Below are 25,213 nucleotides of genomic sequence, written 5' to 3' on the forward strand. Positions count from 1 at the left end.
AGACAATAGTTTGCAACTTCCCAAATTAATTCCATCCTTGGGCCCTCTACCCCAAAAATAACAGGAGGGGCCAGCCTCTTCTTTAATAGATGAAAAAACTGAAGCCAAAAAAAGTGATTTTTCTCAAGGTCAATAACCAGCTCAAACTTGGTCTTCTTTGTAAATCCATTCTCTTTCTATTACTATTGATTAAGCTGTGAAGCAGTAATCAAAGATGAGAAGAAAAAAAAAAAGGTTCTTCCATGAAATAGGTTGGTAAATGTTTAACAATCAGCTCTCCAGAAGAAAAAGTAAAATATGCTCAACATACTTTTAAATTTCATTTGCATTAACATTTTCTCTATTACTTTTTCAAGTCTTTTGTACTTTTTGTACTTTTCAAGTACAATCAATTCAACAATAAACCAAACCCTTATTTGTAGTATTTGCTGATTTCCAAGGCCTAAAGGTTCTCACTGAAAATTTAACAATTGACTCTCCTGACCAAATTCAACCTGACTCTAGCACATCTTTGGTTTCACCCCAAGTCTGAGAAGCAAGGAGCAGACAAGAGAGTTTGCAGCTTCCCAAATTAATCCCATCCTTGGGCCCCACCTCCTCTACCCCAGAAATAACAGGAGGGGCCAGTCTGTCCCCTGAGTCTAGATTTGCATGGCAGGAAGAGGCCTAGTGGGGTGGGGAATCCAGGCTGCCTAGCAAGCTGTAGCACTTCCCTCCAAGGAGCCACAGCCATGGAGGTCAAGACCTGGGTCAAGGACAGAATCAATTTGACCATGGTTGGGCTGGGACTGCCTACCATCTCCAAAGAAGGGCTTGTGCTGCTTCTGTTACTCTCAGGTACTCAGAGAGGCTGACTTTGGTCTCCTTCCACTCTCCACTTTTCTTGCTCTTTTTCTGTCTTTGTGTAGATTACAAGAACAGTGCACATTTAACAAGGGCTTTTTTAGCCTCCTGAGAATTGTTTTTTTTTTTCTTACATCCTTTCTTGTGAGGTAGGTCAGATCTTTCTCTTTGTGTCTAGGTTTTTCTCTGTGCCTTTCTGTATCTTCATAGATCATTCTGTCCCAATCACAATTTTTGTCTACGTGTTTTTGCTTTTTTTTGGGGGGGGGGATTGTTTTTCTTGTCTCTATCTTTGTTTCTCACTTTCAATGTCTGTGTTATTTCTCTCTTGGTCTCTTTCACTTTCTGTGTCTCTCTTTGTCTCTCCTACTTTTTACGTCTAAGTCTTTGTATTTTCTATATCTTTAAAAGAATGGAACTAGAAGGTGTGTAACTAAGGGTCTTTCCAGTTTACTAAAGTTTGGGACTCTGTCTCTATCTTTCTGTGTCTCTCTATCTCTCTCTGCCTATCTATCTCTGTCTATCTCTGTCTCTGCCTATTCCTATCTCTGTCTCTCTGTCTGTCTGTCTCTCTCTTCTTGTCTCTCTATATCTTGTCTATATCTTTATCACTCATGTTTCCTGGATCTTTATTTCTGACTCTGGGTAGAGCTTGTATAATCCATGAATCAGTCAATAAGCATTTCCTAAGCTATGTGTCAGGGTCTATGCTGAGGACTGGAAATACAAAGAAAAAGTAAAACAGGCCCAGTTTTCAAGGAGCTTACAATTCAAATGGGGAAGACAGCGTGTACATAAATAGGTATTACATAAAAGAGAGAGAGAAAATACAAGGGGAAGGCAGTATCAGTTGGGAGGATGGCAAAGGCCTCTTGAAGAAAGTTGTGTTTGAGTTGAAGTGTTGAAGCAGGAACAAGGATTGTAAGAGGCAGAATAAAGAGGAAAAGCATTCCAGGTGTGGAGAACAATGAGGCAAAGAGAGGGGAGATGAGATGCTGTGTTTAGGAAACAGCAAGCAGATTAACATAGATGTATTGTAAAGTTTATTGAAGAGAATAATTTGTAATAAGAATAGAAATGTGGGGAAGGGCCATATTCTGAACAATTTTAGATGCCAGATACTTTATATTTGATCCTAGAGATATTAAGGAGCTATTGAAGTTTACTGAGTAGAGATATGACATGATCTACCCTGGACTTTGGGAAAATCGCTTTGGCAGCTATGTAGAGAATGGATTGGAGTGAAGAAACTTGAGACAGGAAGACTAGTTAGGAGACTCATTACAATAATCCAAGGGAAAAGTCATAAGGACCTGAATTAGGATGGTAATTATGTGAATAAAGATAAGGGGAGATATAAGAAAGATGTTTGGAGATATAAACAATAAGATTTGGCAACAAATTGTGAGAGTGAAGGCAAGAAGTTGCAGATGATGTCTAAGTTGTGAACCTGTATATCTAGAAGAACAATGGTGCCCTTGAAAGAAGTATATAAGTTCAAAAGAAAGGGGGTTTTGTGGGGGGAAAATGAATTCGTTTTGGATGTATTGAATTTGAGTTTTCCTGTAGGATGAGTTTGAAATGTCCAGTGGGCAACTAGTAATGAAGGCCTTGAGCTTAAGAGAGAGATTAAGGAGATTAGGTGATTCCCAGATCTGATGCCTGTAGTGGGAGCCCTGTGTAGGGTGGAGAGAAAAAAGTGAGGAAAATGGAAATTTTGGTAACTTGGAGTCTGCTGAAAGAGGAGAGAATGCTTTCATAAAGAAGGAAGTAGAATGTAGACTCCCCCTCCTCTGTGTTCTGTATATTAACTCAAGAAAAAAAAAAAAAAGGGCAATATCTTTGGACCTCACTTTCCTCTTTTATAAAAACAAGAAGCTCAGACTAGAAAATCTCTAGAGTCCTCTCCAGTTCTAAGGTCTGAAAATCTAAAATTCAGTGTTTTAAGATTTCTTTCATCCCTGATGTTCTATAATTTTAGTATTTTGAAGGCAAAGGGTTCCATAAGCACTTCTCTTCCTTGTTGCTCATCTCTCTTTTTTTCCCTATTCCTATCTTCCTTTTATTTCTATACTCCTCTCTTCCTAGCTTGCCTCCCTCCTTTTGTCCCTTTCCATCTGTTGAATCTCAGCTATGGGAAGTATAGAAGAATCAGTTGAAGTGCTGGGACATGGGAGAGTAATTGTGGGAAAGAAATAATCATGCAGTTAGGTAGTGCAGTGGGTAGAGCACCAGCCCTGGAGTCAAACTTTCAAATCCTGTCTCAGACATTTGACACTTAAAACTGTCTTGACCCTAGTTAGATCACTTAATGCTGATGGAAGGAAGGAAGAAGGGAGAGAGGGAGAGAGGGGAGGAAGGAAAAAAGAAGGAGGGAGGGAAGGAAGGAAGGCTGGGAGGAAGGAAGGAAGGAGGGAGGGAAGGAGGGAGGGAAAGAAGGAGGGAGGGAAAGAAGGAAGGAGGGAGGGAAGGAAGGAAAAAAGGAAGGAAGGAAGGAAGGAAGGAACGAAGGAACGAAGGAACGAAGGAACGAAGGAAAGAAAAATTATATCAATGGGAATGATTAGAATTTGAACAAACTAAAAAAGTCAGATGCTTCCTATACTATAGGATTTCCCTGATGTTCTTTTGGCCCCAGTGCTATCTTCTCTTATCTTGTCCACCTGATTCTCTTCTTTCTGCCCCATGTTCCTCAGCAGGTGAGATGGTCCTGGGAGCCCAAACAATTGAGGGTGTTGATATCCGTGGTTCCAGAGGTTAGTAGTTCTATTCTTTCTCAGGGTACTGTATCTAAGTCATTGAGGGAGGGGTAGTAGGGGGGCTGGGGATGAATGGAGGGAGAGATACCTTCAGTATATCTTGTTTGAAAAGCTCTGGAGGGCGGGGGAGGGCCTGACCTTTTGCTATATCTGCATTTCCTTGGCATCCCTGATAAATGAATTTCTCTGTATTTTCATGTCTCCAGGGTCTTCTGACCAAATCTTAACTAAGTCTTCACTGTCTCTCCCATGCTATCATTCATCATCAATCGCAATTATTGGCAATTATTTACTGAGAGCAAGCAATGATCAAGACCACACTAGGGGCAAAGGAATATATAAATGTAAACCCAACAATCATTTACTACATGTCTACTATGTGCCAGGCACTTGGAGATAAAAAGACAAACCAGTTCTTACTTTCAATGATTTTTCATATTAATCTCATCCAAAGAGGTAAAGCCATGGGCTCTGACCTCAAAAGGCTTATCATCCAGGTGCAGAGACAGGACACACAGAAAGGTAAAAAGTAACCCAGAAAAGTACAGAGATTTGTGTGCCACAGAAGAAAGGTCATTGTGGACCCTGAGGTCATGTCAGGCTCAACAGAGAAGCTGAGTAGGGCCTTAAGCAAATGGAGGGAAGAGAGAACCAATTTGAGCATAGACCTAGAGGCCAGAATACATAGTGTCCAAAAACCCAAAAAGGAATAGTGGGAAACGAAATTGCAAACACACATTTGAATCTGATTGTGGAGGGCTTTGAATGATAGATTATGCAGTTTGAACTTTGGATTGACAATAAAGAGCCAGTTCCACCTTTTGGAATTTGAGGGGCAAGTACAAAGCTGGTTCATTGCATTTTTCTTTAAAAGGAAAGAAAATTAATCAAGTTTTCTTAATCATTTAAATACTTACTTCTGTCAGAAAAGTATCTCTAAAGAGACTATAAAATGCTATAATAAAAGCTAGCTATTGTTTTTATTATTAAATCACTATCCATGCTAGTGAAGGAAAATGAGAAGTGGCTCATTCACAAAACTTAGGTACACATATGAAATTTATTAAAGAGCATTCCTAATTGCAGGGGTTTTTAACCTAGGGTCCATGAAATTGAAAAAATTTGGATAACTACATCAATACAAAAGACTCCTATGTGTTTTATGTTGTACTTTTAAAACATTATTATGAGAAGGGGACAATTGATTTCACCAAATTGTCAAAAAGGTCCGTGACTTGAAAAAAGGTGGAAAAAAATCCTTGCTTTTCAGTCAACTGAAGCTTTAAGAGGACTGGAGAGAGGACCTGCACAAATCTCCAAGTTATTTTATTGATCAGTCATGTCTGACTCTTAGTAACTTCATGGGATTTTCTTGGCAAAGATAATGGAGTGGTTGGCCCTTTTCCTCTCTAACTCATTTTGCAAATGAAGAAACTGAGGCACAGAGTTAAGTGATTTGCCCAGAGTCACACAGCTAATGTCTGAAACTAAATTTGAATTCAGGAAGATGACTTTAGACCACTCATTGTATTTACTGAGCCACTTAGCAGTTCTGCTAACTCATTATGTACTGTAATTCATGGAGGAGGAATAGGATAAGCCACAAAGAAAAGTTTCTAGTTTTATCCTTTTGTACAGGAAAAATCTAATATATGTTAAAGATATTCCCTCATTATTCTCAATTCTGAGGGATTCTGGGTAGCAATTGGTTGGGAAATAAAGGTTTTATCTATTACTTTTACACCCAAATCTAATATTTGGAATCTTTGAGCATTATGATTGGTTGAAGAGCAAAAAAGAAAATAAAGACCATAAACTCTTGAAGGGAAGGGAATAATTCATTCTCTGCATTAGAATCTCCACTTTTATAAGAAACACTTTCTGATAGCCTATAAAGTAGGATTTTCTTTAAGATTATCATCGATTTATTCTGTTTGTAGCTTGTTTGTACATAGTTTTTTGTGTGTCATTTTTCTCTTTAGAGCTCTTTAAAAGCAAGGATTGGGGTTTTTTGTTTGTTTGTTTGGGGAGATGGCCTATTTTTATATATCCACATTTAGCATGGTGCGTGGCAGTTAGCAGACACTTTATAAGTGGCTGTGGACTGATTAATTCACTCTTAAGACTGGCTTTGTACAAGTTCTCATAGAACAAGGGAACGTGGTTCTCATGCCCTTGACGAGACTCTTAGAAACTCTTACCTGCTCAGGTATCACACAAAGAACAAAGAGATCAAATTTTGCACATGGACTGAATTTATTATTTAACCCCCAATTATTCTGAGTCAGTCAGTTCATACTCTAAAGCAGGGATCCTTAATCATTTTTGTGTCATGGACCCTTTTAACTATTTACTGTAGCCTGCGAACGAACCCCTTCTCAGCATCATATTTGAAAATGAATTACATAAAATATAGAATTACAAAGAAAACCAGTTGTGTTGAAATGCAGTTATCAAAATATTTTTAAAAACAAGTTCATGACTTGAAGTCAAGACCTTTCCCCCCCCCACATTTTATTTTATTTTTAAATTAACAAGCATTTTTCCTCCCTCTTATTTCTTCCCTTCCCTTCAATTTAATATAAAAAAGAAAACCTTAAACACAGATATACAGAGTCAAACTAAATAAATCCCTACGTGCTCAAATCCAAAAATGGATGCTTTTTCTCCAGCCTCTATTAATTAGGAGGGGAGCAGCATATTTCAACATAGATGCTCCAGAGACATCTTTACAAGCTTGTTGTTATCATATGATTTGTTCTCTTGTTTCACTCACTTCACTGTGAATGTTTTTCAGGTTTCTATAAATCTGTCCCGTTTGTCATTTCTTACCCCATAATATTATTCCATTACATTCATATACCATAACTTCTTAGTCATTTTCCCCTCACTTTATTTCCAGTTCTTGGCTAATCAGAATTTGTTTTTTGTTTAATACTTTATATATAAAGGTGATTTTCATTTATGAAATGGATCAGCCAACAATTATTGGAGGACTAGAATAACTGCAGAGGAATGTCATAATTAGAATATTATAATAATAATAAAAATAATAGCAGATTACTATAAAGTTTATAAATGTTTTTAGGTTTTATAAAGTTTTAGGTTTTAGTAATGTTTTACTTTTAAATAACTCAATATGATCACTTTGCTATCCCCATTTAATAGATGAAAAAATTGAGGCTCAGATAAATTATTTGCCTATTATTACATAACTATTTAAGAAGAAGAAAGTTATTGGACAGAGGAAGACCCCTTAATCAGAAATGCTGTTGCCATAATCCAAACAAGAGATGTGGGAAGGACTAGCCTGGATAGCAGCAGGGAAGATGGAAAGGATAGGACTTATACAAAAAATATAACATGTGAGTCTACTAACCCATGTGATAAGTGTATGAACTCCTATACAAAAGAACTTGAGTGAATATTAATTTATTCATTACACATTTACCATGGTTTAGATGCTAGAGACTGGCTCAGAACTTGGTGGCCAATGACCAGAAGAGCATAAGTGTCCAAGGGAATTTTACTCTTGTTTAGTTTCTGTCACTTCTCCTTCCTCCGTCTCATATCTCCATGGTGTCTCCATGCCTCTTCCTATACTTCAGGCCATTGTTTGTGTTGGTGGGGACAGTATAAGGATGGCCCCTGGATCGGTAGAGCTGAAGGCTGAGAGGTTTATGCCCTTAGGACTTTGGACTAGAGAAACTTAGGGTCTGATCTTGATTTTCACAGAGAATTCATGCAAAGAGATCTGGCAGTATCCACGTTTTGCTGCCAAAAAGAGGGACAGCCGCTTTGAAGTGACCTGCCACATAAAACATGAGGGTAAAGTGAGCTGGCTGCTGCAGCAGGAGTCAGATCCCGACCCGCGGGTTCTAAAACTTGACAATGAACGGCTGCAGAATTCTCGGAGTAACGACACTGTCACTCTCGTAATCCAAAAGATACAATTTGAGGACAATGGCATCTATTACTGCCAACAAGTGTGTGAGGAGAATCCTGAAAAGCTATACCAGGCATGCGGCACTGAGCTCCGTGTCATGGGTATGTTTGGGGATAAGCCCGGGTCCAGAGCATTTTTATCTGCCCACTGTACAACACTCCAGACTACCCTGTCTACCCCTACTACCATTGAGAAAAGAATGCCAGCTCTCCAGTTGGCATCCAGGATGGATAGAATGTGCCCAGATGGTTCTGGGGACTTGTCCCTGGTAACTGACCCATGTAAGCTCTCTTTGCCATGGTAGATTTAGCCTAGCATTCGCACTAAGCCATTGACTGACCCTTGCTGGTCTCCCCTGTGACTGATGATATACACATTTGCAGGTATTTGGCTAAACTGAGGGTGGGAGGCTGTTTCTGACCCAGAAATGAGTGAAGATGATTGGTTCAAATGGGAATTAACTGTCCACCCAGTTAACCTAGATTCAATTAATAAGAGTAGCTAATGTGTATATAATGCTTTGAGGTTTACAAAGCACTTTGGGATTACAGTTTTAGAGCTGAAGGAAACTTTAAAGGCTAACAAGTCACAAGTTAGGAAACTGAGGGATTCCAAAGTTAAGTCACTTATTCAGGATCTTATAGATAGTATCTGAAGCAGGATTTATTTGCTTCTCATGGTTCTGTGAAATAAGAGACATTTTTATCTCTATTTTGCAGAGGAGAAAAATGAATAGGCAGAAGTTAAATTACTTGCCCAGGATCAACAGCAAGTAATTCTAATTCAATCATTTCTAACTCCAAGTCTAGCTCTTTATCCACTTTCCCACCTTTATCACTTTCTATGATAAAAGAGAGGGGACCCTCAGAGATGGTAAGGCACAGGACAAAGGAAGATCTGCTAAGAAACTACCATTTCTGTTCCTTAATAGTTGAACTTTGTGACATCCCTTTCCTCTCAGCACCTTCCCACATTGTGTCTCCCAAAGGGTACAGCACCGTGGCCCAGCTGAAGCGGAGGAACACTCTGAAAGATGCCATCATTATGATCCAGACCTTACTCATCATTGTCTTCATCACTGTCCCTATTTTCCTGTTGTTAGATAAGGTGACTGGGGAGAGGAGGAGGGAGGGAAAAAATAGGTGAACAAGTAGAAGAGACCCTGCTGGACCACACTGGCTTAAAGGAGTATGGGAGGGGACAGCTTGCATTGATTTTCCCCTCTGCATCCCTCCCACAGCTCCTCTTATCTCTTCATCTCCCACCCCTTTTCTCAATCTCACCTCCACTTTCCTTCCCCTTGATGTCTTTCCTCACTCACTTCCATCCTGAACAGCTATCTCCCCCTTCCCTACTTCATCCTCAGATCCATCTGTTCTTCTCCCTTATCCTATCCTAACATTCTTCTCCCACCCTCTTCCATTTTGGACTCCCCTCCATTCACCCATTTCATCTTCTGACCTTTTTGTCCCTCACCCACATCCCTCACCCACTTCCATCCTGAACCGCCATCTTATCCCTGCTCTCTCCTGCTTCCATCCTCGATCCTCTTCCCCCTCACCCATTTTATCCTTAGGTTTTTCTGGCCCTCATTCTCTTCCATACTGAATATCCATCTCCCCTTTCCATCCTCAGGCCCCTATCTTCCTCATCTACCCCCATCCTAAGACCCAGCTGTTTCTCCCCACTCCCATTCCTATACCCAGCTCTTTTTTCCCTTCCTTTACATGTTAAACCTGGTTATAAAATAATAGTAAGGGGAGAGAGAGGAGCCCAGACTAACCTTCTCCTTCTGTCTCTCTGTTAGGATGATAGCAAGGTGGCCCTGGAGGATGATCACACTTATGAGGTAAGAAAGAGCAGTAATTACATGAGCTGGTGGTGGTGGTTGTAGGTAGTGAGTGCAGACTTACTTTATGTTTATATTATAGCCCTAGTCCTAACTTTGTACAATTCTTGAAATCTGTAGGGTCTGGAAATTGACCAAACAGCCACTTATGAGGACATCGTGACACTTCGAACGGGAGAAGTAAAATGGTCAGTGGGTGAGCACCCAGGCCAAGAGTGAAGGTTCCCCACCTGACAATTCTTCCTACGCTCCCCATCCCTCCATCAGTCTCCTGGAGGCAGCTCATCCAGCAAATCAGCTTCATGGAACTGTACTGATTTCCAACCTATTACTCCTTTCTCCTCTGCCCATAACTGTCCTGCCTCCAGGCCTACTTCCTACCTCCAACCCCTCTCAACTCACAAACATCTCCAGAGAGGTGTAGACCTGTAGTGCTCAGTGGAACACAGGTTTAGGGGAGTTTGTCTCCCTAAAACTGGTAATTGGCTGGGAGAGAAGGAAATAGAGTAGAGAGAGACACAGACTTGATGGGGAGAAGGGAAATAAAACAAAGGGAAACAGATTTGGAGTTTGGTGAGGAAAAATGGAAGAAATCTGTAAATCTGACTCAGAATGATCTAGGAGACCGGGTCATACTTGGCCCCTACAGCATGGCTCCTCCAGCCCAAAGCAAGCAAGGACCAGGATAGACTCTGAAACTTGGACGGCCAACTGACTCAATCCAAATTAAGGACTTTGGAGATATATCTCCTTCTCCCATCTCCAAGGGTTTGTTGGGTCCTTCCTGGTCTTCTGTGCATAGCTTCTGATGTAATAAACTGTGTGTTTTGAGAAAACACATGGGGACTTATAGCATCTCATGGATATGTCTCTCCCCACATCTCTCTCTCTCTCTCTCTCTCTCTCTCTCTCTCTCTCTCTCTCTCTCTCTCTCTCTCTCTCTCTCTCTCTCTCTGTCTCTCTCTCTCTCTGTCTCTCTCTGTCTCTCGTCTCTCTCTCTCTCTCTCTCTCTTTCTAAATATATATATATATATATATATATATATATATATATATATATATATATATACTTGCTGTCCCAAGTTTGAGGACATTGTGCATACCTGTTGACTAAATCCATAGTTCACAAGTGCCCACCAATATACTCATCTTTAGCAATTAGTCACAGATCATTTAAGGTATTTAATAAAGGTATTTAATAACATTATAAGACAAGTTGTACACATTTCCCCCCATAGATTTAGGATACTTTCTCCCATAAACAATCATACTATTAATGGGCAGAATAGACTTACCTGGAAGGGTATACATGCATGAACAGAATACATGTTTGGAAAAGTAATTCACACCTCTGACACTATAGGGTCTTTGCTATATTCCAATGATATCACACTCTGCTCCTATCAGAACTGATCTCTGATGATTTCTGCTGGAAATGCTATTCCACTGTATGCTGCTTTACCAGCCATATTGCCCTGGGAGAAACTGGCATAATCCATCTACTTTACATAGTATATATCTATGGAACTCCTCTTTTCTTCCACATCTAGCTTTAGACTAAGGACTTTTGTTAATAGGTTATTCTGCCTTATAAAAAGAGAAAGCCACCTTAATAAATCTCTTTAAAAAAACCTTCCTCAAACAAAGGATCAATAACAGAGCTGGGTTTGGTAGGTGGAAAAATCCTTTTGACTTTTATCTTTACAGAGTGGACTGTTCCTTTTCAGAATTTTGGATAGAAAGCATTTCATCTTCACCAAAGATTCTTTGTCTCAGATGTCAAGCTCTGTGGTCATAGAATACTCCAAGTTTGTTCATATACTGAGACAATCTTTGGACTAAATATCCATAGGCAACTTAACTCTAGGTCATGGTGAGTAATCCATATATCTCCTAATTTTAATCTCTGATTCTAATATCTATATCTAGCCATTCTCTATGTAAATCTACTCATCTAAAAAGCTATTATGCAGTTCTGGAGTATGAGGTTCCCCAGAATTTTTTTAAACTCCAAGTCCCCTTCTACCTTTTCCATTCTCCAGTGTAAATGAAGAGATGGAGAAGGTCATAAAGACAAAGTTAAGCTCAAGGGGAAAGGCCATTTTCTCTTCTACCTGCCTAACAGTTCCTAGCTCTATGCAAACACAACATGCAGGAAAACAAAAAAAAAATCTTTGATCTTACCCTTAAATTAATATGTGCCGAATGCTGGGATAGGTTCTCTATATAGTGCCTGCCCTCAAGAAGTTAATACTCTAATTGGGAAAATCATAGAATTTCCCACTTTTCTGCCTATTTGAATCCTACCCAGAATTCAAATTCAACAGAATATCTTACCCCTGAACACTCTAACTTACTTTATTTTTCTTCCCCCTCAACCCCTGCCACAAATGAGAATTTAAACCAGACTTCTTAGCATGGTACAATGGAAAAAAGCATTGAATCTGGTGTCAGACACCTTGAGTTCAAACCCCACTTCCAATACATGCTACTTGTATGATATTAGACCAATCACCAATTTCCTCTTTAGTTTCCTCTGCTCAGAATAATTCATGGTTTCTGAGGTCTCTTCCATGTCTTGACCTATGATCTTATGAGAACTGATTATCTTCAGTTTTCATTGAACTCCTTTCATCTTTTCATCTAGACAGAAAGCTCATTAAGGACAAAGATTGTAGATAGAACCTCTCTGTATGTATCCCCCACAAGCAACTAACAAATAGGATTGGGCACACAAGGTAGACTATGGATACACTAACAAGTACACAACAAAGAGATGTTGAGCTCTCAGATAACTCACACAATGGAAAGACCACCGAGTGAAGTAGGCTCACAACCTGAGGATGCAGTAGGGGGAAAAAACATTGGATCTGCAGTCAGATGCACTGAATTCAAATTCTGCATCTTCCTTCTATTTCTTATCTGTGTGACTCCGGACAAGTCTTTTTGTCTCTCTAGACCTGTTTCCTCTTTTATAAAATAAGGGAGTTGGATTAGAATATCCTCTAGAAGTCCCTTCCAGATATAAAGCCATGATTCAAATTGATATCTTACAAATGGGAATCTATAAATGCCAAGGTAATGAGACAAAGAATATTTTGAGTAGGGCTTTCTAGTGGAAGCTTTGAGCCTGATTCTTTTGTGTGTGTGTGTGTGTGTGTGTGTGTGTGTGTGTGTGTGTGTGTGTGTGGTGGGGAGGAGGTGATCAGGTGTAAGTTGCTAGCCCAAGGTCACATACTTAGTAAAAATTAGGTTGGATTTGAACTCAGGTCCTCCTAAGGACCAATGCTGTATCCACTATACCACCTAGAGCCTGATTCTGAAGGTGAGATGGGACAAGATTTGGATCATAGGGCAGAGAGACTTGGGGATGGAGTATGAGAAGTTTTGAGAACTCCTAGCCTAAGGAGTCAAACAGACCAGGATGATTATACTGTGGGTTATACTAGTCTGGTGACTAGTTTGGCGTTACCAGCTTGAGGACAGAGTGATTATGTCCAAGCTGAATCCTGAGCACTTGGCTGCTGTTCTACCATCTCCTCAAACTCTTTGAGTTACCAGAGGGAACTACCATCTTTAGACCCTCCACTGAGCTGAAGCCTGGCCTTTCCTGCTACTTTGCATAGCACAGCTAAATCTGGTCTCCACCCTCCACCCTGGGACACGGAGCAGCAGGCAGAGGGAAGTCCTTATGGGACAGGGCTTGCTATGGACTCCTCCTCTCCCCCTGGCACATAGTAGGCACTTAAAATGCTTGTTGACCATTTCACTGATTGAAGTTAAGGTATTGCCTAGATGAGTTCCTGAGTTCTCTTCTGGTACTAAGATCTGGTACTATATGGAGGAGGAGGAGGAGGATTTCTAGGGTCACACTTAGGATTTGTGAATTTGTCACTTTAGACATCCCTTCTACTATTGCCAATTGCAGGTCCTCTACAATTTAGATGATCTTCAGGAGCCACTATTAATGAAAAATTCATCCCCTTAATATTATTGTTCTATAAAAAAATAATGAACAAGCTGATTATAGAAAGGCTTGGAAACATTTACATGAACTGATGCTGAGTGAAACAAGCAGAACCAGGAGTACATTGTACACCATAACAGCAAGAATGTGAGATGATCAACTATGAAACATTTGGTTCTTCTCAGTAGTTCCATGATCCAAAGCAATCCCAATAGATTTTGGATAGAAAATGTCATCTGCATCCAGAAAAAAAGCTAAGAAGATTGAATATAAATCAACATATGCTATGTTCACTTCTTTTTTCTGTTTTTTTTTTCTCTTTCCCATGGTTTTTCCCTTTTGCTATGATTTTTCTCTCCCAACATAATTCATAAAACAATGTAAGTTAAAAATAAATTTTTAAAAAGAGAGAGAAAAAAAGAAAAGTTCATCCCCTTGTAGTCATGCTTAGCGATGAGCTTTTTCCAACTTAGTTGTCTGGTTTTCAAAATACATGAAATCCATCACCGTGCTCCTTCCCAAAGGTTTTCCATCTTTTGGTAGGACTTACATAACCTCAGAGATCCCAGGCTCTCTTCCATTGCAAAGATAAGTGATAGGAGTGATTTGTAATATGATTTCATGGTCCCCTGATTTTACGGGGGCTTCTGTTCTAATAATAAATCAGCAATCCTAAATCTTCTGGCTTTGGAGTCTGCCTTAGGAAACTCCCATGCCCAATCTGTCTAATTCTGAATAGAACACTTCTCAGTCAGATAGTCAGATAGACCACTCACTCCTTCAATTCATTGCTGACTGATAATATGGTCAGTGATAATCTGGTCAATGAGAACCAAATTCTGGAAACCACTCCTCCATCCTATCTATGGGCCATAGGTACATCAATGATAGAAAACTGGATAAATGTGTCTCTTTGCTTCTGTTTCTTTGCTGAATTCTGTTGGAATTCAGTCCACTTGTAATAGTGTTACAATTACAATTTGCCCCTTGATTAGGAAATGGATTCAAGCCTGAAAATTCTTTTGAGACACCTCATGACATTGGTCTGTGACCTCAAACTTTTGGGGTTCCCTTCTCAATCTCAACAGGAGAAATGTAGTGAATTTTCTTTACAATGTCATTATTATATAAATGGTTCTCTTGATTCTGCTCATATCACTCCATTGGTACATACAAGTCTTCCCCCATCATTTTCATAATTTCTTCTAATATGATGATATTCTGGTCCATTTATATGTCACATATTTAGGCATTCCCCAAAAGAGGGGCCACCTTTAGTTTTTAATCTCTTTACCAAAACAAAAAGCTACTATAAGTATATAGGTATCTAATAATTGCTACTTGGCTGAGTATTTTTTTAAATCTCTTTGGGACATAGACCCAGTAGTAGTATGATTTTTCAAAATATCAAAACTAATTATTTTATAGGGTGTTAATATTTAAGACATCAATTAATCACAAATGCCTCCTAATCCAAAAACTCTGCTTTACTACATGACTTCTCCGAGGTCAGCCTCAAAGACTAAGAGATTGTACCTCTGGGCAGAATTTCCCAAAGTTCAAATCACCAGTGCTTTTTCCTGCTATTCTGCCACTCCTCCAAATGCAAACCCTGCAGATTTCCCCTAACACCCTGGCACATGCTCCATTGCCCTTTGGGGGAGTCCAGCCCTGTCCCTCAGGGGCTGCTACTCTAAGGACAAACTACTTTCTACTCTCCTCCCCCTAGACTTCCTGCTCTGCTAATTGCAGGTGCTGCTATTGCTACTGGTTCTGCTTATCTGATATTTTTCTTTCTTTCTTTTTTTTTTTTTGCAAAGTCTGAGGTTAGAAGGAAAAAAAAAACCCAAAACAAAACACGAAAAGCTGCTGTTGTTATGGTCAGTCACCTGTTGTCGATTTTTTTTTGTTCAGCCATGTCCGACTCTTCATGACCCAATTTTAGAGGCTTTCTTAATAAAGATACTGGAGTGGTTTACCATTCCTTCTCCAGCTCATTTTACAGATAAGGAAACTGAGGCAAACAGGTTAAGTGACTTGCCCAAGATCACAAACACTAGTAAGTGTTTGGACCCATAATTGATGAATCTTCCTGATTCCAAGCCAAGTGCTTTATCCACTGTTCCACCTAGCTGCTTACTTAGCATGAGATAAGGACTTAAATACTTTTTCAGTCATTCATTATTACAGACTTAAGCAATTCTAGGGAATAAAAAAGCTATAAAAATTAAGTACCATCCCAGTTCCCAAATTCATCTGTAGGAGACTCTTCTTTTAAGTGGAAAGCAATGGAAAGAGAGGAGGAGTTGGGGAGAGTGGGAGAGCTCCAAATTCTTCAGGACTTTTAAACTCTCAATTTCTTTGAGCTCTTCTGGCTTTCAATTTCTAGAGAGAGAATTGACCAACCCCACTTCAGGTTGTGGAAGGAAGACTCTGGGGGGCATCTAGGTGGCGCAGTGGATAGAGCATCAGCCTTGAATTCAGGAGGACCCGAATTTAAATCTGATCTCAGACACTTAACACTGCCTAGCTGTGTGACCCTGGGCAAGTCACTTAACCCCAGCCTAATTAACCAAAAAAAAAAAAAAAAAAAGGAAGACTCTGGGAAGAAATGGCCTTGGCCAAATCTCTCAAAACTAGAGAGAAGTGCCCAAAGTAGTACTGTTGTTATGGGGGGGGGGGGGGGTGATAGTACTTCAGAACCATTGTGGAAGAGGACCAATGATGTCAAGAGGATGATATCTTGACTTGCACTTGAATTGGATTTAAGCATTGGGAGTTTGAAGAGGGTGGAAGAGACTGGAACTCTGGCTTTCAACAACTCCTCCTACCCCCCCCCCCCCCATTGCTCTCTGTCAAAGAGAAGAGATTCTCAAACCTGTTAAGAGACGGATCAATTCTCCAAGAGCCTCCACAGCTGTGGATCATAACACCTGAAGGAGCTGCAGGGCAGCCTTTGCTGACACAGGTGTTGCAGACTGGGAACAAGATAAATTGGAGGCAGAGGGAAGAGGAGAGAGGTCAGACAACACAACTGCCTCTCGGTCTCCTTGTATCATCCTCTCACAAGAGGAGATCCAGTCTGGGTTGGATCTCCAGCAGCCACTGTAGGTGGCTTCTAACACACACCAAAGGGGTTTATATAGACTCTACCTACTTCAAGGATCCTTAACCTGGGATTTGATAAGTTGTGAACCTTAAAAAAAAAAAAAAAAAAAAAGTTCTATAACCATATATTTCAATATGATTGGTTTCCTTTGCGTTTTATTTTATGTATCTATATCATAATTCTGAGAAAGGGTCTTTGGGCTCTGTCAGACTTCTAAAAAGATCTGTGACACAAAAAAGGTTAAGAACTTAATCCTCACTCTACCTCCTTTGCTCATGCACATACAGAAGCTTGCAGAAGTAGAATCAGTGTATCCAAACTATCTCATGACTCCTTTTTCTTGCTTGACGTTATTTTATATACATTTTTCCTTGTATTGACCCATGTGTCAATAATGTGTAGACTTGTCATGCTCAGTATCGTACAGTGTTATATTAAGTTTGGAGGCATAATGGGAAATACTTCAGAGAAGACTGAAGGACATAGGAGCCAAAGTATAGCAGTAGATGACATAGTCCTAGAGTATTGGGTTTGGAATCAGAAAAACCTACTGTCTCAAACACTAGCCATGTACTCCTGGGCAAGTCAAATGCCCTATACCTCTGTTCCTTATTTGTAACTACTCTGTGGCTCAGTTTCCTTGTCTGTAAAATTGGGATAATATTAACACCTACCTCCCAAGTCTCAGTTTCCTTAATGGTAAAATCAGAATGATAATAGCACCTACTTCCCAAGGTTGTTGCAAGGATCAAATCAGAAGATACTTATGAACTGCTTTGCAAACTTAAAGTGGTATGCAAATGCTAGTTCTCATCATAGACAATGCAGCATATAGAGTGTTGGGCCTAGAGTCAGGAAGACCTGAGTTTTAATATTACCTCAAACATTTACTATGTGACTCGAGAAAGTCACTTAACCTCTGTCTGCCTCAGTTTACTCATCTGTTATAACAAAACCTACCTTCCAGGTTTTATGAAAATCAAATGAGGTAATAACTGTCAAGTGTTTAGCACAGTGCTTTTTTTGTTTTGTTTTGTGTTTTGTTTTGCTTTTGCTTTCTTGTTCTGATTCTTTTTTCACAACATGACTAATGGGGAAAGGTTTTACATGATTGTGCATGTATAACATACCATTTTGCTTGCTGTCTTAAAACGGGAGGAGGGAAATGAGAGAGGAAGAAAAAATTTGGAACTCAAAATCTTACAAAAACTATCTTTATATGTAATTGTAAAAAAAATATATATCATTAAGTGCAAAAACCCATTGTAATAATTGTTAAAAATAAACAAAATTTTAGATGAAAAAATTAAGACTAAATGCTCCCTAAATTCTCTTCCAGCTCTTAGCCTAGAATCTATAAATTGTCAGATAAAAATTATAAACCACTTTGTCTCTCTACTATACATTTTCAGAATGCTCTCCAGAATAACTGAACTAATTTATGATAATATCAACAATGAAGCATCCATGTTTTCTCCACAGTTCTTACTTCCTAAACTCACAGCCTTCTAGAGATGGAAGGGACTTTGGGTTTCAATGCAGTACAGATCTCTCATTTCACAGAGAAGAAAATTGAGGACACAGTAAGAGGAAGTGACTTGTCCAATAATTAGTAGCCAGTATTAGAATCCAGGCTTCCATTTTCCCGATCTAGGATGTTTTCCATTATAACACACTGCTACTTACTTTGCACTATTTCCTAAAATTGGTTAACATATATTTAACTGAGATCAGAATTCACTGGGATAATTTCTCTTTTTAAAAAATTTAGATTAGAAGTTCCTTGAGGGTACAGACTAGGTTTTATTCATCTTTGTAAGTCCAATACTTGGTACATAGTAGAATGTAACAGATGCTTATTGTCCATTGGATTCATCTACTGGAGTCAGCCTTCATTTTAATTAGAGATTGATGTAAAAGAGGCTAAGGGTCAAAGACTTGAGTTCTTTCTGAACTCTTTGTGCTGACAAACTGTTCCATGGCCACAGACAGTTCCCTTGGCCTCAAGGACAGAAAGATTATGTCCAGAAAAATCTCCAGCTATGCATGAGTCTGAAGCAAGTAGCTAGCAATGAAAGAGTATAGTATGGTAGAAAGAACACTGTGCTTGGAGTCAGGAAAAGCCATATCCATATCCTCCTTCTGAAGCTAGATTATGATCCCAAGCATGTTATTTAATTTCTGTCCTAAATGACCTTTAAGACCCTATTCAAATCTGATTCTATGATCTTGAAGGAAGCTCCAGTGACTGGGCAAAAAATGTTTAGACAAGCTTTGGTGTAGAAAAGTGTAAAGAAATTAATTTAGGGAAAATGCAGCTATTAAGGTAAAGGATGATGGACTCTGAGCTAGCTGTTATTATCCCAAAAAGAACTTTGGGAATCACTATTGACTAGTAGAACAGTATTCAGGACTGTGCTAGAGAAAAGGTGTCCTAGGGTCAATTGTAAGGAATCTGGTATCCAGGGCAAGTGCAGAACATAGAATGGGGGAGGAGGATTGAGGAGAGATAAATTAGAGAAAGAGCAAACTGCATAGGGAAGGAAGGGATGGGCTGGGGGCAAGATCACCTAGAGTGTAGAAAGACCTCAGGACCCCACCCTTGACACCATAGGGCTGGGCACACCTGGCCCAAGATTTATTCATGGCTGTCTAGCAATCAACCTTAACCTTCATTTTGACACAGATGGCTTTGTCATATAACCCCTTTGGGGTCCAGTACATTGAGCCAGTGAATGGTTAATCTATTGCTCATAGAGACCAGCTTATGTTCCTACATTATAACCTATATTTACTGACAGCCCTATCCGTGGTAGGAAGCAATGGGGGATGTGACAGACTGATGGTTTACATTTGGTGGGAAATAGGAATGGTGGAATTTTGGTGGGAAATAGGTAAGAAGCATTTATTTCTCTCAGCTCTAGGGTTGCACAAGAATAATGAATGGGGTAGTTAAACAACAATGGTGGAGCATAAGGACCAAGAAACTTAGGGCTAGTAAAGAAAATGTACCCTTCTAATTCTTGGTGCCCTGAGGCAAAGTCCAGATTGCTTCCATGAAGGCTACCTATGTGGCCATGCACAAATCATTTACCTCTCAGAGCTTCAGGTTTTTTTTATCTGATAAATGGCGATAAAAAAAGAACTTGCACTGCTTACTTCAAATAATTGTTTCTTTATAATCCTTTAAGCACTTTTGAGTCCTGAAGTAAAACAAAGCTGAGTTGAGAAATAAAGAGCTTTAATTGAGATAACAGGTAGCAAACCCACCACTCTGGGGGATGTTTCATGAGTACAGACAGAGTACAATGAATTCCCACACTAGAAGTCTATAGGAAAGTCTTTCATATTCTTAGGAGGGAAAGGGGAAGAGACAGCACAAGGTAAGTAAAATGAGTAACACAGTCTAGTCAGAAGATCCCAGCCACCCCAGACAATCTGAGCAAAAGGAATCACTTCATTCTAGCTGTTTTGCCCTTCATGCCATGAATTCCAATGGAAGAAGGCAAGGACATCATAAGTCTAGATCCAGCTTGAGCAGGGTTCCCCAGGCAAGGCAAGATCTTGGGATAGGACCTGAAGATAGGACTCAGCTCAGCCTAGTTGATACTATCTTTTTGAGAAAGCTACTGACATTCTGACATTACTAGGGTCATTTAGGGAATGGTATGTAACATTATATTTAATATTAACAATGTCTGTTCTTGTATGTACAATATATAGTCAGAAGAAAAGGAAAAGGACCCACATGTACAAAAATAGTTGTAAGAGCTCCACGGAATTGGAAATTGAGAGAATACCCATCAATTGGGAAATGGCTGAAAAAGTGGTATAAGATTAGGTTGGAATACTACTGTGCTACAGGAAATGACAAGCAAGATGGTTTCAGAAAAAATCTGGGAAGTCTTATATGAACTGATCCAAAGTGAAGTGAGCAGAACCAGGAGAACATTGTGCCTAGTAATAGCAATGTTGTACTATGATCAGCTGTGAATGGTTTAGCTATTCTGATAAATACAATGATCCAAGACAATTCCAAAAGACTCATTTAAAAAAAACTATCTATATCCACAGAGTATAATGGACTAAGTACAAATTAAAGTATACTTCCCCATCCCCCACTTACTTAAATATTCTTGGTATTTGGTTTTATGTGTGTGTATGTGTGTGTGTGTGTGTGTGTGTGTGTGTGTGTGTGTGTGTACAACATGACCAATATGGACATATGTTTTCTATTGACTTCATTGATGTAATATTTCTTGCTTTCTTAATGGATAAAGGAGGAGCTGCCAGGATGGAGAGAACTGAGAGCTCAAATTTAAAAAATGAATATTAAAATAAAATGTAATTTTTTTTTATTTGCTTAGGCAATTGGGGTTAAGTGACTTGCCCAAGGTCACATAGCCAGGAAGTGTTAAGTGTCTGAGGTCAAATTTGAACTCAGGTCCTCCTGACTTTAGGGCTGGTCTTCTATCCATCACACCAATTAGCTGCCCCATAAAATGTAATTAAAAAAAAAATTTAAAGCAAGGAAAAGGAAAAAAAAAAAAAGAATGTAAGCTTCTTGAGGACAGGGATTATCACTCTTTTTTCTTTGTAGTCTCAATGCCTACCACAGTACTTAGAATATAAGAAGGTATTTAAAAAAAAAAAAAATTAGGAAGCTGAAAAGGGGAAGGTGAGGAAATGAGAATGGGTGGGGAGACATCTTAATTTAAAAGAAATACCTGGATCAACTATGAGGACTCCATTTTTCTACTAGCTCCACTTCTGACTTTCTGGACTTCACCATGTCTAACTTGAATATCTTTCCTCCATACACCTCCAAAAATTCTTTGCACAAGTCCCCCAATCGCCTCGCCCCCACACACCTTTTCAGGCTCCTTTATAAATGTTATCTTCTCTAATTTGAATATAAACTCCCTGAGAGTAGGAATTGGCTTTCTTTTCTTTTTATATTTATATTTCTGGCACTTAGCACACACAATACCTGGCACATAATAAGCACTTAACAAATTGTTGACTTGGTTTATTAATATTATTCTCTGAAGATATCAGTACAATGTGTTAGTGCAAATTGAATAAAAGATACAATCTCTTTATGCCTGGAAACACCAAGTACAGAGGTAGTTTCTGGGATTCAAATATATACTTTGTAATAGACTAAGTTTCAACTAGGAATAGAATAACTAAATGGTCAGAAGGATAGGGACCTCTTGGCAGGGAGGAGAGACTTAAGAAATGGGGACATATTTAACATATGAGTCCAAATATCATTTGTCATTCTTACTACTTGTGTGAATTCAGACAGCAAGTTCCAACCTCCCTGGGTCTCAGTTTCCTCATCTTTAAAATGAGAGGGGGGAGGGTATATGTGAATTCTTTGACTTCTCAGATTCTGTTCAGCTCTAGATCTATGATCCTGTGAGGCATACGAGGACAGACTGACTAAAATCAATAAAAGGAGTTTATATTCAAACCATGAAAAGGCTTGTTCACCCAATCTGATCATGTAAGAACTAAGGGGAGTCGATTAAAGAGACGCCAATTTTACCCAATAAGGACATTTCCTCCAAAGTGGTCAAGAATGAAAATATAAACAGTTTCAAGCAATATTGAAATAAATTAATGGATGATGGAACAGTGCTGAGAGAAACAGTATGTCCTAAGGTAGTTATCAGAGAGAATAACTGAGATCTTAACATCTAGAGCCAGAACTCTAGTCTTGACAAATCATGGATCTGACCTAGGCTATCAGTTCCAATGTTTGTAAGAACTTTTGATGGCTGTTTCCACACATGGATCACATGGATGATTTAGTATAATCCTACTCCAGCTATTAGCAGCTGAGGGTAGGGAGAAGATGAACTCCCAAATCTATTCAAAATGTTCCTGTGTAGAGTGTTTGCTGTTTTGGGGAGGTGAGAGAGAAAAAAAAATTTGGAATTCAATCTTATAAAAGTGAATGTTGAAAACTATCTTTACATAAAATTGAAAAAATAAAATACTATTAAGTAGGGAAATTTTTAATTAAAAAAATGTTCCTATATATAAGAGAAATAAATTGTCAAATAACTGCTCTAGATGCCATTCCAAAGTATCAATCTTTTCTCCCCATTCCTTCATTTTTGGTTCTGACCAGTTGTCTGAGCACAATCTAGATCTCTTAAATTTCCTGGGTCATATCCCTGATCTGTGACTCTGAAGGGAGCTGTTTTCCCTCGGGAATCCTTCTTCTTCCAAGACTGGTTTACAATTCTATCTCTTTTGGGGATTTAATCTAATGACTTCCTCACCAGATTCTCATCCATAGTTCCTCTTCCTCTTCCTCCCAACTCTCCCCCTCCTTCCTATGTCACACCTTACACAACTCAAGTTCTATCTATAGTTTTTTACATTTTATTTTTAATTAATTAAATAAAAATAATTTCCATAACATAGTAGAATAATAAAAGGATGATTGTACATGTAACTGCAAAACTATTATGTGTGTACAATTTTCTATTCCTTTTAATTACAATAAATTTATCACGTAATTTTTTTCCTTTTTTTTTTTCCTTTCCCCCCAAGCAATATCACTATGAGGTCTATTTTCAAAGATGATTAAATAAAGAAGAAAAGAACTTACATCACCTGAAGCTCTAATAAAAAAATCAAACAGCTATATGCTAGATTGTAAGTAGCTGAGATCCTGGTTCAGCTCTTACCTTTGAGATTTACTATGTGGGTGTTGAACAGGTCACTCTATTTCTGAGCCTCAATTCCTTATTTATAAAATGGATAAAAAGAGCCTTATTACCCATGTAGGCTATTTCACCCAGATATTGTGAGTTTTAAATGAGATAATATTTGCAAAGTGCTTTGAAAACCTTAAAGTGCTATGTAAATAATAAATCACCATTATATCATCATCATCTTTGTCAACACCACCACCATAATTATCACCATCATGAAGTTTTAAGTCCTGACTCTGCTACATACCACTTGTGTGAGCCAATTCTTTAATACCAAAAATTGCATAGCAAGTGCTGATTTGATCAGCAACTAAGGTGGTCGAGTAAAGAGAGCTTTTGGCCTGAAGTCAGGAAATCCTGAATTCAAATTTGAGTTTAGACTCTTACTATCTGTATAACCCTGCCATTTCACTCTGTTTGCCTCAGTTTCTGTATCTCTAAAAATGAGCTGGAGAAGGAAATGGCAAATCATTCTAGTGTCTTTGCCAAGAAAATACCAGATGGGATCATGAAGAGGCAGACAAAACTGAAATAACTGAATAACAACAGCTGGTTCGATCTGGTTTGATAGAGGGAGTTTCTTCATCAGAACTTCACAATACCAATGAAATCACAAGTTGTTTCCAACAAAAAGTTTTTAATATGTGCTTTTTTGTTTTTGTTTTTCCCCCATTAGCATAATTTCCCTCAATAAGCCTCCTCAGGCTACTCACAAAAAAGTCATCCTATATAGCAAATAAATGTTCCCCACCACTAAAAAAACATATCCAAGACTATTCCTGCCTCTCTTTAAAATATTCTCCTTTCACTGAATTACTCTGTGCTTATCTGCAAAAATAGAGGACTGGAATACTGGATCTTTCAGGTCCCTTCCACCTCTGACATTCTGTGATTCCATGGCTTTTTTTCGCTATGGATTCTCTTTATTTCCATATAAATCTGCTTCTTCTTGATAAAATGGGATTTTATGGAAGGAAGTAGAGAAAATATATAACATTTGCCCAAATCTTCTGGGCGACCTTCCTGATTCACTGATTCATAAAAAGAAAGCAACCTGTCCTCCCCAACACCCAACCTTGGATTAGGCCTGAGAAACCACTGGAAATCTTGCCCCCAAACACAGAGAGGCTGTCTATTTTCTTTCATTCTAGGGGAAAGAGAAGGATTTGCCTCTACCATCATTCCCCAGACCCCAAATTCTGAGTCTTTAAGATCCACAGCAAGACTCAAGCTCCCAAACCAAAAGGACATATGGCCCATAGAAAAAGGTTATTTGAAATAGTGCTCTCCAGTGGTCATCTAGCAGGCCCCCCAAATCAAAGAAGGCATTAGGGCCTGGTTAGGGAAGTTGTAAGGGGCAAAGAACAGTGGAGAACTGGTCTTCCTTTCCTGAACAACCTTTTGATGATTGATGGCCAATATAGACCTATTCTCTGTGCTGTAAGAAGGGAATACAGTGTGGGTAAAAAGTATTCAGAAGTATTTCTAATAAGGGATTATCCCAACTTTTTCTCCATAATACTAGAGATTGGGGACTAGGTCTACAACTCAATGATATCAGAGCATTGAAAGACCACTGCTGTTGCCACCACTAAAAAAAAAAAAAACAAAGATGAATTTTTTTTTTAATGGTACCCATTGAACATGACCCATTTCTTTCCCAGATAAATTCTGAGAATTTGCCTATAGGAGCTGCCCTTCTCCATTTCAACTCCCCCCCCCCCAATTTCTTTAGCCCTAAATCCCTTCTATCTGTTTCCCTGCCTGGATATTTTCTTTGCATTTGTCCAAATACTCTGGATGCTGGGAGAACACAGAGTCCTCAGGCTAAGGCAGGTGGGGCAGACACAGACTCAATGTTCATGTGTGAAGGGAGGTGGGAGGGGGGAAGGCAGGTGAGAAGGCTCTAAAGGTTGGGTACAGAGGGGGGGGAGAATGACACCCCAGAATGGGATGAAGGAGCTATGAAACAGAATCTGAGTGGGAGGATTCAGCCTTTCTGCCTT

The 25,213-nt window shown here is 39.1% G+C and overlaps 1 protein-coding gene across 4 annotated transcripts; it reads left to right on the forward strand.

Annotated features, from left to right (window-relative positions):
• The first annotated feature begins 640 nt into the window (after positions 1 to 640).
• CD79B (CD79b molecule) lies at positions 641 to 10,605 on the forward strand. Of its 4 annotated transcripts, none has more exons than XM_074260837.1 (6): positions 641 to 837; positions 3,543 to 3,599; positions 7,338 to 7,649; positions 8,510 to 8,655; positions 9,356 to 9,397; positions 9,518 to 10,605. In XM_074260837.1, exons 1-6 carry the CDS (start codon positions 732 to 734, stop codon positions 9,614 to 9,616), a joined length of 762 nt encoding a protein of 253 aa, XP_074116938.1. In that variant the 5' UTR covers positions 641 to 731; the 3' UTR covers positions 9,617 to 10,605. The 4 variants fall into 4 exon arrangements, with proteins under 4 accessions (XP_074116938.1, XP_074116937.1, XP_074116940.1 ...); XM_074260836.1 differs by having other exon boundaries at positions 643 to 837; positions 3,540 to 3,599; positions 9,518 to 10,235; XM_074260839.1 differs by having other exon boundaries at positions 645 to 837; positions 8,537 to 8,655; positions 9,518 to 10,235.
• The last annotated feature ends 14,608 nt before the right edge of the window (positions 10,606 to 25,213 follow it).

The sequence above is a fragment of the Sminthopsis crassicaudata genome, chromosome 4 (genome assembly GCF_048593235.1).
Source record: "Sminthopsis crassicaudata isolate SCR6 chromosome 4, ASM4859323v1, whole genome shotgun sequence".
NCBI lineage: Eukaryota > Metazoa > Chordata > Mammalia > Dasyuromorphia > Dasyuridae > Sminthopsis > Sminthopsis crassicaudata.

Bases quoted from the DNA above. Each gene is read 5' to 3' on its own strand.
- CD79B (XM_074260836.1), top strand. From the start codon at position 732: ATGGAGGTCAAGACCTGGGTCAAGGACAGAATCAATTTGACCATGGTT. The intron at 838-3,539 runs GTACTCAGAGAG...CATGTTCCTCAG, and splicing joins GCTGCTTCTGTTACTCTCAG to CAGGTGAGATGGTCCTGGGA. The intron at 8,656-9,355 runs GTGACTGGGGAG...TCTCTCTGTTAG, and splicing joins TTTTCCTGTTGTTAGATAAG to GATGATAGCAAGGTGGCCCT.